General features: G+C 36.8%; 1 protein-coding gene across 2 annotated transcripts in view; it reads left to right on the forward strand.

The window, feature by feature from the left end:
* The window catches only part of LOC106843224 (transmembrane protease serine 11E-like), a 39,702-nt gene extending 25,225 nt beyond the window's left edge, over positions 1-14,477 (forward strand). For both annotated transcript variants that reach the window (XM_014860177.3, XM_070505735.1), the window contains 5 exons: positions 2,851-2,889; positions 4,590-4,767; positions 5,614-5,873; positions 6,472-6,614; positions 13,567-14,477. In XM_014860177.3, the coding sequence (XP_014715663.1) occupies positions 2,851-2,889; positions 4,590-4,767; positions 5,614-5,873; positions 6,472-6,614; positions 13,567-13,728 (782 nt within the window). In that variant the 3' untranslated portion in view covers positions 13,729-14,477. The remainder of the gene's footprint in view (positions 1-2,850; positions 2,890-4,589; positions 4,768-5,613; positions 5,874-6,471; positions 6,615-13,566) is intronic.
* Positions 14,478-17,014: the final 2,537 nt, after the last annotated feature.

A 17,014-nucleotide genomic window follows, 5' to 3' on the forward strand; every position in this document is an offset into this window, starting at 1 on the left:
ATCCGAAGATAAATGGAGAAAATGGCTTCGTATATTTATTCCTCTTCGTTTTCTTGTTGCTTACATTTTACCTTCTCAGTATAACGTGTGGAAAAGTTCATGCCATCCACATGTTTGCCTCCAAATGTCATTGATATATCTTGAGATATATATAGATATAGATATAGATATAGATATAGATATAGATAGCTTTTTCCCTTAGAACATTAACCAACGAAAAATTTATAATTTATTTATACTTATTTTTGGTATATTTTACAATTAATTTGAAAAGTCTGAGGGTCTTTTTTTGTGTGTGTTGAGGGGGGACAGGGGGATGAAATAAGCAGTGGTAGGTCCTCATTATTAAAAAGTAAGAAACAGGAAATCTCAGTGGAAATAAAAGTTTGGTTAAGAGCTAAGTCATGTGCTCTAAAACGATACTAGTCTATAGAAATACTGTGCAAACCACATGTATGATCTTAAATTTCCTAGTAGCCACATTAAAAAAGTAAAAGTAAACATGTGAAATTCACTTAAATAATTTGTATATTTAACCCAATATATCTAAAGCATTATTATGTCAACAAGTAATCAACATAAAAATTATTTCATGGGGTATTTTATATATATATTTTTTTGTACTGAGGCTTTGAAATCTAGTATATATTTTAAATTTATAGTACTTTTCAATTTAGACTAGCCACATCTCAAGAGCTCACTAGGCACATATGGTTAGTGGATACAATATTGGATATGGCAGCACTAGAGACTAGAGAATAGGGGATGAGTAGAAACAGTGAAGTACTAATATAAAAGCTGACAGACCTAACTAGAGACCTAACCATGGTCAGCCACCTTACCTGCTTAGAAAGGGAAATTTCACTAGTCAGAGCCAGTTATATAATTTGTGGGGTCCAGTGCAAAACGAAAATGTTGGGACTCTTCAAAAAGCAAGGTCTGTTAAAGGTACTAAAATATAAGACTTTTCTTTCTTTCATGGACTCTCTTGACTTATGGTATTTTTATTTACTAATTAATGTCATGCTAAGTGAAGAAATTAAAGTCTTAAATTACTAGTGTGCGTTTTACTGCTTACTTTCCTACTGTGAAATGTCGATTTCAAATGCAAATATAAGAGTATTTAACTTCTATGTGGAATCACAAAAATTATTCAACCGTATTTCATAGTTCATACATGTGTGTATTTTGGTTCTTACCAGATCAATAGAAACACTACACAAGGCTACCTCAGAGTTTTTTATTTCCCTTGTTTAACGTGTGAAATTTTACTAATGTTCTCTACCTTCAGCTTAAGTGAAGAAAGACTGAAAGGTCCTTCTATGTCATTATTTTCAGCAGAAGCTGCTGGCTAATAAAGAAGTAATGGGAGCAAGAAAGGATATGATAGGGTCCCTTGGCTGTTTGGGTCTATTACAATGTCATTGCTTTCTTTCTGTGTTCTAAACGAGTTCTAGTTCAAACAGAAAACATGACCTCCTGGGACTGTCAGTGCCCTCTGCTTACTTAGTGGTAGATATCACTCATTTATCTTGTACTCACTTTGAGTTTGCTGAACATTTTAGGTCCACTGGAATTCTGGGTTCGTGGGGTATCGTGAATGATACATGCAAATGGGGCAGCAAGAACCTGTGGACACACGTATTGTGTGTATCTCCTCTGCTCATGCCATGCTCCATTATCCTATAGGACTTCACTTTCAAAACACAAATTATGAGACAAAATTATTAAGAATTTCAAGTCAGTAAGCATTAAACCAAGTTCAAGTTCATGCCGAGAGTAGCAGCCAGTGTAGATACATAAGTCACATATCTCTTAAGCCGGCCCTGCCAGTAGTGTCAATATGCAAAGCCAGGACTTTCTCCAGGAAGAACTTGAGATAAAGAAGAACAGCTTATTGAAACAGAGAGATTAGTGCTGGAGGTTTTTAATATTTACTGAGAATAAATGGTCACTTCTTCCTTATTTTTGCCATTTTTCCCAAAATTAACCTGAATGGAGAAAGTCAGAAAGAAGCCTTTCTAGGATACAGATTTCTAGTAAATCATTACTGTTAAATACTAAAAGAAAAATTAACATTAAAATTTTTGTATTTAGAACTCTCATCCTGCCATGTTCAAAGAGAATAGTTTTGGTTATTGGAAATATACTGAGTCAGGAAATTTGAATGCTTAGAGTTTTACATATCTGCTGGTTGACTTAGTGCTTGCATAGGGTTAGGGCCTGATAGATGAGAAGTCAACAAGCTAAGGAACCATTGGCTAGAGTTGAATGACAATTTGAGGACAAATTGCCCTGCTAAAACTTTAGCAGAAAGAAGACCTAGAAAGGGATAACATTGTTTTTAAATGGGAGTGAACAATAATTTATGGAGACACCATTTGGATATGTTATACAAATGGGACTATGCCTATGAGTTTAGTAAAATAATCTGAAATAATGGTCAATAAAAATATTATTGCATTTGGGGAATGAATACTATGGTTTAGGCCAGTATTTCCCCCAAAGAGACTGTAGACCACTTGCATCTTATTTCTTGGTATAAAACTCAGACTCCTGGGATTCAAGACAAAAATACTAAATAAAAATTACTGGGAAAAGAAACAGGAATTTACAATATAAAGATGCTCCCTATGTGACTCTTGTCCATACAAAAGTTTAAGAAACACTGTCCAGATCTCCCTTCTCCCAAGGCAATGAACGTACAATGTCTATGATTAACTGTTGCTTGCTTTACAACCTAAAGATACTATCTTATAATGGAATTAAGCAGCCCTTAGTATTTGAAGTACTCGAGGCATTATGCTGATGTGCTGACCTTGTTCTGTTCACCTTTTCTGTATATTTCAGAAATTAACAATACAGAAACGGACAACTTTCTGAACAACTGTAAGTTTAATATATTTATTACAATTGCATCACTTGAATGTAAAAAGTTAACACTAGATCATTTAGGCTTACTTTGTGTGGCATTATAGGGTCAGAATAAAGTTCATCGATCTGTACACAGCTTATGGTGCCTTATCTTATCTCTGAGGCACCTTTCATTACTTAAGAATGACAAACTTGGGAGACCTTTGGAGTGGATGTATGGGTGCCTCTGGTGGATGTGTAGTGGAAGTGAGTTGTGCAGTTATTAAAGAAGAGGCAAAAAATACTCTTCAATATTTTGATTGCAGATATCTATTATAAACTCTTACAGGAGTTTTCTAAAGATGATATAAAAGTAATCTGTACATTGGTATTTTTCAACTAGAGTTAGAGACTTGTTGTTTTACAATAAATAAAATCTTCTTGATGTTATTAATCCCATATTATGGAAATTTCAGGCAATTATAGGGTTGGGGTATACATTGATGAAATTACTGAAGGCCTAAATGATATCTTTAGCCATATTTTAAAAGTCTAGTATTTCCCTTCCCTTGTAGCAGAGTATTTAGATTTAGATTTAGAGAACACATTCGATAATTATGGAATTAGTACTGAATACTTTTCTCTTAAAAGATGGAAGGAAATGTGCAACTCGTCAGCTCAGAATGTTGGTTAATTCATAAACTTCAGAGCAAAGGATAATACCATTACTTAAATGGCATATATTCTTGCCAGCAATATTTACTGGGAACCTACTATATGCTAGCTCTGTGTTGGGCAATAAGGATATAAAATCGATGAGATATAATCCCTGTCTAAAGCAGCTCATACTCAAATGAGACTAATGCATGAATACATCATTCTAAAACAACCGTTCTCAAACAAGGGCAATTTAGATCCCCAAGGGATCATGCCCCACTGTGGCATTTTGGTTATCATCATTGTTGGGGGTGGGACGGTGCTACTGGCATCTAGTATGTACAGGCCAGGGATCCTATGATGCACAGGACGGCCACCCACAAAAACAATTAGCCATACCAATGTGTCAATAGTACCAAGGTTGAGAAACCCTGTAATAAACAATGTCGAAGGACATATATATAAATATATATATATATAAAGAGAGAGAGAGACATATGTACATACCTAGAGATACATATGTATATGCACACATGGAGAATATTGTTATTATTATTATTTATATTAATAATAATATTATTGGGGCCTGCCTGGTGGCATAGTGGTTAAGTTGTGCGCTTGGCTTCAGTGGCCTGGGGTTTGCAGTTTCGGATTCCAGGCATGGACCTAGTACCACTTGTCAAGCCATGCTGAGGTGGCATCCCACATAAAATAGAGGAATACTGGCACAGATGTTAGCTCAGTGACAATCTTTTTCACACACACACACACACAAATAATAATAATATTACTATTAATATTATTATTTTCTTATGGAAGTGTCAAGAAAGTCATAACTAATTCAGTTTGGGGGCAGGAGAATTGTTAGAGAAGACATTGCAATGGAGGTAATGACTGATTTAAATCTTACAAGATGAATAGGAGTTTAAATAAATGACACAAAACAGTTTAAGGAAAGGGAAGAACAGGAGAAAATATTTGATACCACTGGAACACAATGTAGAAGAAATTTGAGATCTAGTAACACGATTTGATACTTAAATACAGCTGCTAACTAATACATCATCTCTCTTTGGCAGGCTGTGGGACACGAAGGAGTAAAACTACAAAACAGGGTCTCAGGATCGTCGGTGGGACAGAGGTAGAAGAGGGTGAATGGCCTTGGCAAGCCAGCCTTCAATGGGATGGGATCCATCGCTGTGGAGCAGCTTTAATTAATGACACGTGGCTTGTGGGTGCTGCTCACTGCTTTAGAGTGTAAGTCCTGAACCTTGAGAACAGTTGGGGGTAAGCAATGTGCACCAGGGCTTGGCAGGAAGGAAAACTCTTACACCTTAATAAGAGGTTTTATAGTCTGGAAATGGCATCAATGTACATGTAGCTAAGTCATCCATTGATAAATACACAATAATTTCTCAAAGGAAACAGGAATTTTAAAGTCATCTTTGGACTTTGAGCTTGATATCAAAGAGAAGAGCCATATCTCTCTGCTGTGTCTTTATCAGAGAAAGTGGCTAGATGGATTGTAGGTTTGACCCTGATGTATAAATTCCACATGGTAAGAAAGCATTAAATATAAAGAAATTTGGTAGTAACAAATTATACGACTGAAAAGGTTGACTAGTTATAGTCCAAGGATGGAGACCTTTTGACCCTGTGCAGACTGGCTACAGCATACAGAATAGTAATGCTTTGTTAAATTATTGTGTCACCTTTTTGGTTTTCAGACAAATGTTCCTGTTTTAGGGTAGGCGATATGGTGCACATAGAATACATTTAGTTTTCTCATTCTATACATGATATGCTTTCCGTATGTCCCTTGGAGTTACTGATGCCCCCAAATATCAAAAGGCCCTAGGATCTGGAGTGGGTGACTTGGCCTGCAGAGTGGCATGTATATCCTAAGAAACACACCACTCTGGCATTTCCACCGCATCTGACCCCTGATCCTGATTCTCAGATTGGAAAGTTTGTTTCTATACATAAAAACTATAATTTTAAAAAGAAAACTTATTTTGACACTGGCAAACTAAATAGTTTAACATAAATCATTATATTGATAACATAGTGAAGTCAAATTTCTTCTTCATACTTTCCCCCCAGATATAAGGACCCAGCCAGATGGACTGCTTCCTTTGGAGTAACAATAAAGCCTCCGAAAATGCAACGAGGACTCCGGAGGATAATTGTCCATGAAGAATACAAATATCCATCACATGACTATGATATTTCAGTTGCAGAGCTGTCTAGCCCTGTTCCCTACACAAATGCTGTGCACAGAGTTTGTCTCCCTGATGCATCCCACAAGTTTAACCCAGGTGATGAGATGTTTGTGACAGGATTTGGAGCACTGCAAAGTGATGGTGAGCATCTCAAGAAAAACTAAAATCATAGTAATCTAGTTTGGTATTCTGAGACATTTAAAGAATGGGTGTCATTATGCCAAAATATGTTGGTGAGTTGGTCATGTGGACCTGGGCCAAGTCAGGCCTTACTTGTGAACTAAGTCATTTAGAAGACACATAAATTCCTTCACACCTTAGGTTACTATCAAGTGCATCACTCCTACTGTAGTAATGGTGCTTGGTAAGGTGTCTGAAAGAGTAAATATGCCTGAATTTTTTACTAGGGATTAACTACGTAAGAGATTAGGGATTATTAATATACCAAATTGTGAATACCAGCGAATCATAAAGCCACCATTCCCCTCTTCTGAAATTGCCTTCTAAGCTTATTAATGTAATGGAAATTACTTAAAGAACTTGAGGTTCTTTCCTAGGCACCTAACTTTTCATTGAAAATAGTTAGGAAAGAATTCTTTTCCGAAATATTACTGTATCTGAAAAAATATATATCCTAAGATTCTATATCACCATCTTATCCACTAGTTGTGAAAGACTTTCTTCAGGTTTATAGAATATATGTATATCTACAAATATAAAGGCAATTTTTTCCCTTTAGGTAACAGTCAAAATCATCTTCGGCAAGTAAAGGTGGATTTCATAGATACTAAAACCTGTAATGAGCCTCAAGCTTACAATAATGCCATAACTCCTAGAATGTTATGTGCTGGCTCCTTGCAAGGAAAAAGAGATGCATGCCAGGTAAGTGATTTGACCTATTAGCATGCTGCATATTTTTTCTTCACCTTTTATTTTGAAATAATTATACATTTGCAGAAAGTTGCAGATAGTACAGAGGGGTCTCATGTACCCTTCACCCAGTGTTCCCCAATGGTTACATATCACATAACTATAGTATGATATAAAAGCTAGGAAGTGGACATCGATACAACGTGTGCTTCTAGTTCTATGGCATTTTGTCACATGTGCAGATTCATGTAACCACCACTGCAGTGGGGAACTGTTTCATCAACACACAGGTGTACCTTCATAGTAACACCCACTTCCTTCCCCCATCGCTGTCTCATCACTAACACCTGGCAATCGGTAATCTCTTCTCCATCTCTAAAATTTTGTAATTTCTAGAGTGTTATATAAATAGAATCATGTGGTAACTGTTTTTAGAATTCCATTTTGATTTCTCTATTAGCGCTTTTGACTAGAGTATCCCTTTGTAGAAAAATTTTCAGAGGTCCCTGAGGTTCTGTTCCTTTTTTCTTTTCCACTCCTTTCTCTCTGTTGTTTAGATTGGGTAATTTCTATCATTCTATTTTCAAGTTCAGTGATTTTTAATTCTGTTATCTCCATTCTTCTGTTAAGCCCATCCAGCAAGTTTTTTTTTTTTAATTTTGATTATTGTATTTTTCAGTTCTAAGATTTCAATTTGAGTCTTCTTTATATCTGCTATTTCTTTCCTGAAACTTCTTTTTTCATTTGTTTCAAGCATGGTTGTAATTGCTCTTTAAGACATTTTTGTGATGGCTGCTTTAAAATCCTTGTCAGGTCACACCAACATCTGTGTCATCTCAGCAGCGGTATCTGTTAATTGCCTTTCTCATTCAAGTCAAGATTTTCCCGGTTCTTGGTGTGATGAGGGGTTTTCAGATGTATTCCGGACATTATGAGTATTATGTTACGAGTCTCTGGATCTTATTTAAATCTTCTGCTTTAGCAGGCTTCCTCCGACATGACACTGGAGAAGGTAGGGAGGTGCCACCTCCTTCCCCACTCATCCACTTTTGGTACCTGGCAGGGGATCAGTGCCTCATTACTGCTGGATGGAGGTGGAATTTCAGGCTCCCCACTAGGCCTCCCCTGATGCCACTCTGGCAACTAGAGTTGCTGCTGGGAACACCTTGTTATTGCTCCTCTTGTGGCCTCCACTGAGACCATGGGGCTATGGCCTCAATACTGCTTGGCAGTGGTGCCATTCCTGACTCTCCACAAGATCTCCTTTGCTATCACCCTATGGGAGAGAGAGTTATGCCTCATTAAAATGGGTGGTAGTCCCTATTCCCCAGCTGATCACCACAGGGAAGGATGAGGAGGGTTTCGTTACCACGTGGCAAGGACGAAAGTTTGGCTTCCCACTCAGCCTTCTCTGACACCAGTCTGGCGGGAGATTGGACCTCATTACAGCCTGGTAATAGTGGAAGTCTAAGCTCCTCACTTGGCCTTTGCTGATGGGGGTTAGGGAAGAGCCACAGTTTTTCTATGTTTGGCTGGAGTGGAGAAGATGCTGTCTGAAAGTTTTCTGTTTTCCTAGGTTGCCCTCTTTCTGGTTCTTTGGCTAGAAAGAGAAGGCTATTCTTTCTTTTTTTGTGTGGTAAGGAAGATTGGCCCTGAGCTAACATCTGTGCCAGGCTTCCTCTATTTTGTATGTGGGTCACCACTACAGCATGGCTTGATGAACAGTGTAGGTTCATACCCGGTATCGAAACCTACCAACCTGGGCTGCTGAAGTGGAGCATGCTGGATCTAACCACTGTGCAACCAGGTTGGCCCTCAGAAAGCTGTTCTTGAGCTTTCTTTTTAGCTTCACCTGTTGCCAGGTTGCGAGGTTGCTGGTTTCTTCATCTCCAAGTCCAGGATATCTTTTAGAATCTTTTTATATTTATTTTATTTCTAATGTTTAGAGTTTTCCTTTTTTTTTTCTCTTTTTTTAAGCTGTATTTGGCTTGAGCAAAAAGAATAAATAAATCTATTCCATCTCAGTCAGAGCATAGGCATCTTTTTGAACTGTGATTTTGCTTTCCAGTACATAGGCTAGCACTGTCAACTTTGTGCCTTTGCCAGATATGACAGCTATGACCTCTATGTCTTCATCCACTTTGCTGATAAAATCTTAGAGGGGGTTGATAACCGATTCCTTGGGTATGTCCCTAAACATCCCTATAATTTTTCTTTTGTGATTTGACAGATTTTCTGTTTAGTGCTCTCTAAGCCCCATATTGGTCTTTAAAATTTCATGCTATTCTGTATGCTTACCAATCTGGATCCATAGAGTGGTATGCCATTCATTTCTAAGTTTTTTTGTTTTGTTTTTTGTTTTTTGCAATTTTTCATGCTTTTTCTCTCACATATGCAGTGAACCTGTTGTCTTTGGGTCCACTTTCCTTAATCCACGACTGGCCGCACCATAGTCCTTTCCCAACTTTTACCTCTGGATTGGTCACTTTAGCATTGTTCAGTAGGCTACACTGGACTCTTTCACCCAGCTGACATTTCTTCACACTTCTGACAAATGCTCAAGATTGAACTTACTTCACTGTGTTTCTTTTTGTGTTCTGAGGCCCTGACTGTTTGTGGAGGAAGACATGGAACAACAGAGATTGGTCCCATTACAAAATTTTACAGAAAATTCAAGTTGATTCCATAAATAAATCTACCAGAACAAAAACAACTTAGTAAAAGATTCATTTGATCCTCATTATTTGTAGATTCTGTACTTGCAAATTCACATACTTGCTAAAATTTGTTTGTGAACCCAAAATCAATATACAAGACGCTTTCCTGATCATTCATGAACCTGAGCAGAGTGGCAAAAAATGAGTCACTCAAATGCATACACTCTCACCTGAGGTTGAAAAAACGTGAGGCTGGGCTTTCTTGTTTCATCTTTCATACCAAAAAGGACTTGTGTCCTTTTTGTGGTTTATTTAATGCCACATTTTCCACATTTTTGTGGGTTTTATTGGTGATTTTGCTGTTTCAAGTAGTACCTAAGTGTAGTGCTGAAGTGAAGTGCAAGAAGGCTGTGAGGTGCTCTATGGAGAAAATGTGTGTTAGATAAGCATCATTCAGACATGAGTTACAGCGCTGTTGGCAGTGATTTCAATGTTAATGAACCAATAATACATATTAAATAATGTCTTTAAACAGAAACACACAAAATGTGGTTATGTGTTGAACAGTTGATGAAAATCTGACCAGAAGCTCATGGAAATCTAATTGTGTTTCCCCTAGGAACAATGATTCAGTATTCGCTAAGTGTTTGCAGCAACTTCTCAGAACATAACTACTGTGAATAATGAGAATCAACTGTCTTTTATCTTCTTTGACAGTCATAGAATCATTGTTTAGATATTCTACATCTCTCATCTTAAACCCTTTCATTCTACTTGCCTCCAATTTTACTAAAACTATTGAAAACATCTTATGCTTTGACATTCGTGATCATCATTTATTATTTTCATTCAAATATCTTGGCCTCTATTTACAGTAACTTCCTCCTACAAGTTTCAGAGCTATAGCTGTATGCCTCTTTAGTCTTTTATTTTTAAGTTTTTATTATAGAAAATTTCCAGTGTATGCCAAAGTAGAGAACCCCCATATACTCATCATCCAACTTCAACAATTGTCAACTCATCAACAATCTTATTTCATCCCTATATACCCTAACATAATCCCCTTAACCCTCCCCTCCCCACCCTAAATTGCAGATATATTTTGAAGTAAATCCTAGGTGTCATATAATTTCATCTGAAAATATGTCCCCTATTACAATGCCATTTTGATGTTGGTATTAGAGGTGAATATCCTTTACAAATTTGGAGAAATAAAGAAGAGGAATCAAAGTGAGCCCTGTTATTACAATACCCTGCTTTCCTATCATTGAGGGGACCCAGAACCCATTTTTTTTTCTCTTTTATGTTTAGCCTCCACAATTTTTGTCACTTGACTGGCTTCATACATTTTTTTACATCTCAAAAATCATCCGTAACCTCATATGTAAAAATATTTACTTAGATCTCCTAGTCTTTCCTACCTCAATGACATTTGGCCACCCATTGTTTCTTAAAATATGATCCTTCTCTGAATTCTAGGATCCTGAAATATGCTGATTTCCTGTCTCCTCCTCTAAGCACTCAGTTCTAGTTCCTCCTTTTGGTTCCTCTTTCTCTCTCTCTCCCTAAGCCTGGTTATCCCTCAAGACTCAGGTCTAACATGAAATTTTTCTCTGCTCTCTATATATTCACTCAAGAAGCTATCTTTTCTCTGAACTCAGCTGTCAGTTTAATGACTTCCAAATCTATTCTCTCCAAAATTAACATCTTGTCCATATTTAGTCTCACATTTTCACCTATTTTAAAACCATTTCTATTTATATATTTTAAGGCATTAGTATAAGACTAAAATTTTTATATGTGCCATCTCAAACTCAACAGTCATCATGAAATGTTAACTAGTTTTCTATTGTCAAGTTTCTCATTTATGCTGTTGGGTTTCACCAGCCTTAGAGTCTTTTTTTACTCTTGTATCTTCTTCCTGTGTAATCAATTAAGTTCTAGAATATCTTTACCATATCTTCTAGATTTCTCTCTTTTGTCTCCATTCTTTCCGTTAACATGTTAATCTATTCCTTCATTCCTTCACATCTTGATCAATACAGTTGCTTCCTGGTTTGGATTCTTCTAATTTTAAAAGTTTCTGTTAGTGCATTCCTGAATAAACTTTTATGTTCTGTTTATCACCAAATCACTCACTAAGAATAACAAGATGTACGGGGAAAATGGGTTAGAAACAGACCAACAGACCCTTCAAAAGCTATGCAACACTGTAACCAGAGAATGAACAAGAAATAATAATAATTGTACCTTGAAAAATAAGTTGGACCGTGTAGGCAGGCAGAATGCACAAGGGTGGCTGGTGGCTGATTTAGGGGATGTTAAAAATACACAGAAACAATAGAGTGAAAATACCAGCTTGCTGGGGCTGAGACAATGCCTATGGGAGTTTAGCCCTGAGCAGACGAGAAAGTACAAAGTGCCAGAACCGAAGAACTAAGTGAGGCTAGGTTGTGCCTCTTTGGTGGGGGAGTCCTGGACAGGTACTCATTTAACTCTTTCTTAAAATAGATCCCCAAAGACTTCTGCCTGTGTATTAGCTGAGTTGAAAGCTTTTTCCTTTTCTTCTGAAGAGTATAATTCTACTCCTGTTATTCTGGCTTCTTTGCCTAAGACAAAACACATATAAAGCATCATAACTTCCATTTTATATTGACGTAACTCCCCTATTCACCAATCACGTGTGAGCTAACTAGTGTTAGCAGAACAGACCATATCTTTCTCCATTTGATACTTGAGGGACTCACCTTATTTTTCAGCTTGTAATGGCTGTTAGATACACTGCCATCTTTTTCCTTTAATTGCTTTATTTTTAGACTCTTTCACTCCTGTCTCTTAAATGGATTTAAGCTTCGTTGTCTCTGGCATCTTCTATTTCTTCATCCTATCTACACTACTTTCATATAGGCTTGGGTTTCAATTATCAAAATGCTTCAGTTAGGGGTCGGCCCCGTGGCTGAGTGGTTAAGTTCATGCACTCCGCTGCAGGCAGCCCAGGGTTTCATTGGTTTGAATCCTGGGCGCAGACACGGCACTGCTCATCGAGCCACGCTGAGGCGGTGTCCCACATAGCACAACTAGAAGGACCCACAACTAAGAATATACAACTAGGTACCTGGGGGCTTTGGGGAGAAAAAGGGAAAAAAATAAAATCTTTAAAAAGAAAAAAGCTTCAGTTATTCAAAGAGCTTCATATGGTGCATCTTATTTCTATAACCAGACTGTACACTCCTTAAGGGCAAGGCCCATGTGTTTACACTCTTTTTACATCTCCTATCACATCTGAGGGTGTAAGTAAATACTTATTGGTTAATTGATTTAAAAATTACAAACACATTATTTTAAATTCAGTTATTATTACTATTAGTTAATATTTTTACACAGACAAAAGAAAATTCACAAAGAAGTTAGTATAATGTAGGGGTAAAAAAGCATGGTCTTCTGCGTTTGATCACTCTGGATTCAAATTCAATTCTGCCGCTGCACAGCATGTGACATCAGGCAAATTATCTAATTTCTATGAGTTTCGGTTTCCTTGTTGCTAAAATGGAGAAAATGAAGCCCAACTCCATGTTTTGTTGCCAGAATTACACAAGTTAATGAGATAATATGTTAATTAAGAGCTTCACAGAGTGCTCAGCACTTAATGGGTGGACCCCAAGATTTTGAGAAAAGATCAGCCAGTACCTTTTTTTATGACCCGTATAAAGAAACAGCCCTCTGGAATTTATAGGCATAAACAATCAGAATTTGTGGTTTTGTATATGTATTTACTAAGTTCTGTTTTGTGCCAGGCTCTATGCTAAGCACTTTACATTCACTGTCTTACATAATCTTCAAAATTATCATCAGGCGTAGGTATTATTAGGAGCATTACAAATAAGTAAATTAAAGGTCTTAGCCAGCTTGGAAGGGCCAGACTTGAGACGTAAACCTGGGTGTCCGACTCTAATGTTTGTGCTTTTTATCAGTAATAGACTCTTCACCCTTCTTTGGGGAGCTATGTCACACTGATAAAGAGCAGGAGAGTTGTTTTGTCAGATGTACTAGATAAGTTAAGAGTACTGTTCTCCAAGGACATGGAACCTTTAATCTCAGTGTGCTGAACCCTGAGGCTAAGCCAATTTTCCCAGAGGTGGAGCTCCTCCTTTATGTGAATTACTGACTTAGACAGTAGGAATCACTTCTGCATTTAAGCACACTGAAGACTTTTGAAGATGGCCCTTTCATTAAACTCATTAGAAAAGTAGCAAATTCCTCTGTAATGAACTGAATTATTAATCACTAACATCTCCCTTCTCCTTTAGGGTGACTCCGGAGGACCACTGGTTAGTTCAGATGCTAGAGATATCTGGTACCTTGCTGGCATAGTGAGCTGGGGAGACGAATGTGGGCAACCCAATAAGCCTGGTGTTTATACTAACGTGGCTGCCTTCCGGGACTGGATTGCTTCCAAAACTGGCGTCTAAGAGAGAAAAACCCATAGAATGGAATGCATTTTTGTGCATAAGCCATTCTTAGAAATAGAATTGCAGAAGAAGCCTTGCAGGTCACCCAGATCTGACGGATCTAACTCAACTGTCTACTTGATGCATATACTTCCTTTCTAGCTCTCCTTCACACTGAGCATCCTGCTTCTGCCAGATGGATTCTGTCCCAACTTGCATTCATTTGTTTCATAGAAGTTTTCTGTCCTCGAAATTTTGGCTTGTTGACATAAATTTCGGCTTGTTGACATAAATTTCTCATGCGTAAACACAATCTGAAGTGATCCCTTCCTTCATTTCCTCAGCTTCTCTCATCTCAGAAAATTTCTACTTTCAAGGTGCAGGACAAAGAGTGAAAAGAAATATAAAAATGAAAGAACTACATTTTAATGTACAGAAAATTATCAGGTTTTTTTTTCTTAATGAAATGTGGAAAATGATCCTATTTATTATGAAAGGTCAAGTAAGCAGACAGTAAAATACCAAACACTTCATGATGGAGAAAGAATGGGAACTAAGTTAAGAAAATACAGAGAAACCAAGAAATAGCTTTATTTTCCTTTCCAGCAAACAACTACAGAGAGAAACGTGGGGAAGATTCTATTTTCTTGTGGACTATGATAATTATACAAACTTATATAATGTACTTGTTCTAAGTTAAAGCAAACAATATTTATTTAACATTGCACTGCTGAGGATATCGATATATAATAAAAAACAAATAAATCATCCATTTGCTTGACATTATAATATGATAGTCCATGAAGGATGGGGAAGATGGGGAAAATGTCACTAATTAATTTATTGCAAATTCTTTTTTCTGGGGCTGGAACGAAAATTCATTTGAGAACCATCAACATACCTCATGTGTCAAGATTTTTGTGTGGTTGAATGAGAGGGAATGAAGGGAGAATCAGTCCAGACTATGAATGAAATGGGATTATCACCAAGTGCTTGCGTGTTTGTATTTAAAGCTTTCCCAAACTGCAAAACCTTGGGGGAATAAGGTCGAGGTGTTAGTGTGTAGCTGTAGTCGTGCAAATGAAGCTAGAGCTCAGACCTCCATTTTGAGAAGATTGCACTCCCCACCCCCGCCCGCACGGGGGCGTTTCCCTCCCGGTATGGGACCAAGGGTCTCCTAGACGCCTCTAATGTTTACCTCAAATGATTGTTGTAAGGATTAAAATGAGATAATGTTTGAAAGTGCTTACTCAGCATAGGGAAGGCGTCGTAGGGAATTTATTCTGGAAGCTGTTTCCCTGCAACATCTAGTATGGCACTGAATTGCTAATTGCTTGGATACAAAACTGAAGAGTAAAGGCCTAATATCAGCCACCTTCATACTTTTAGTGTTGGTCTTTTACTTTTGAGCTGTTCAAGACACAGCATGCAAGTGATCCATCCAGGCCATTATGGAGTTAGGACTGGTGTGCCATGACCTACCCTGTGTTAATGGTGAGAGTTCACTGAATCTTTCCGTTACCCTTTCTTCATTGTATACAGTTACTCATACAAGTTCTGTATTGCACCGTAACCACTTTGAAAATCAACATTAGTGGGAAAAATTTGACTTTTACTCACCGAAATAATATTGGCGTATGAACTGATAAAATTTAGGCACTTGGCTAAAATATGAAAACTGACACGAATTGATAGTGTTAAATAGTTGGCACAAACTATTTTTGTTCCACTTAATGAAATCTTTTGGGAAAAAACAAAATTGAGGCACGTGATGAATTTTAAGCAGAGGTTTAAGTACCTTTCAAACTAAATTACACTGTGTTCCACTAAAAGTTGATTCCCCCGTTTCAGTATTTTCTACAGTTGGCCTCTAGGTGGCACCCGCAAGCTGTTGGACGATATAGGGAAGAAAGACGTTCGTCTCTTCAAATAATAATAACTGTAGTAGAAATTCTTTATTAGGGTCTTGTAAAACCAAAAGAATATAATTTGTCTTTGTGAAGCCACTTAAAAATGAATTCATATAAACTGACATCATGATTAGTGTTGTCCATATTTCTGGAGGTGAGTTTCCAAACTGAAATAAAATTTATAACGTGATATGAGAAATTTCCTCTGCAGACAAACTTGGAGAGATTTAAACGAAGGAGAAGTTTTAGAAGTTTAATTTCACAATGGCATCATATTCCCCAGAGAAATATTTTTGATCTTTTCTTTTACAAAAGATTTGAGAAATAGAGGTTGGGTCACAGTGAAAATGTGAGCAATAGTTCAACCTTTACGTGCACAGAGAAATAGATAATACAGTATCATAATTTTTAAATGACAACTTCTTTTGAAAGATAACGTATAAAAGGTTTCAGCATTCTTGGACATGTCTGTTTTAACCATTTCATTGGAGAAAGCTAAGTCGTGACTGAGATAATATTTGTAAGTTGTACAAGATGGCGGCAGTTCCTCTTCTATATCTTCTATGACTCTCCCCACAGCATCTAGTAAAGTGCTTTGTATATAATAGTCTTTCAATAAATGTTGTTGAACCGTTCTTTTATTTTTGTGTTATGCGGAAAACATAGCTTTATTATCATTTACACATTGATTTTAAGAAGTAATCCCAGAATTTACACTAACTATGCGACTTAAGCCAATTAATTAAACACTTGAAGCCTCAATATACTCATTGATAAGACCGGGATAATAATGTTTACCTCAAATGATTGTTGTAAGGATTAAAATGAGATAATGTTTGAAAGTGCTTACTCAGCATAGTTCTTAGAACATAGTAGGAGCTAGAAATGGTAACTTTTATAACTTTTTTGTAATTAAACTACAGTCTTGTTTTGAACAATTGGTACTTCATCATAATACGTTGAATAAATATTTTTGAAATAAAGAAATAGACCAACAAAATGGGCTGGTTCCTTGTTCTGATTCTACAAAGGAAATTTTCTTTGGATCATTCCAAAACATATCATCAAGTTGTTTTCTGACTGTTATTCTAATTTTTCATTTCCACTTTTAAAAATGATAAACCTTATTAACCATAGAGTGACTGGATTATATCAAGATCTACAGTCTAGTTCAAATGATGCCTCCTCCATGAAGCCTTCTTTGACTTCCTCAAGGGAATATAACATCCTTTTTTCTGGAATTCCTTACCAATTAAAAAAAACCTTTTTATTTTCCAAGAATCATAGATTCAATACAGTTGTAAAATATAATACAGAGAGATCCTGCGTATCTTTTATCCAATTTCCTGCAATGGTAAAATCTTACTTAGCTATAGTACAATATCACAACCAAGAAG

The sequence above is a fragment of the Equus asinus genome, chromosome 3, assembly GCF_041296235.1.
Source record: "Equus asinus isolate D_3611 breed Donkey chromosome 3, EquAss-T2T_v2, whole genome shotgun sequence".
NCBI lineage: Eukaryota > Metazoa > Chordata > Mammalia > Perissodactyla > Equidae > Equus > Equus asinus.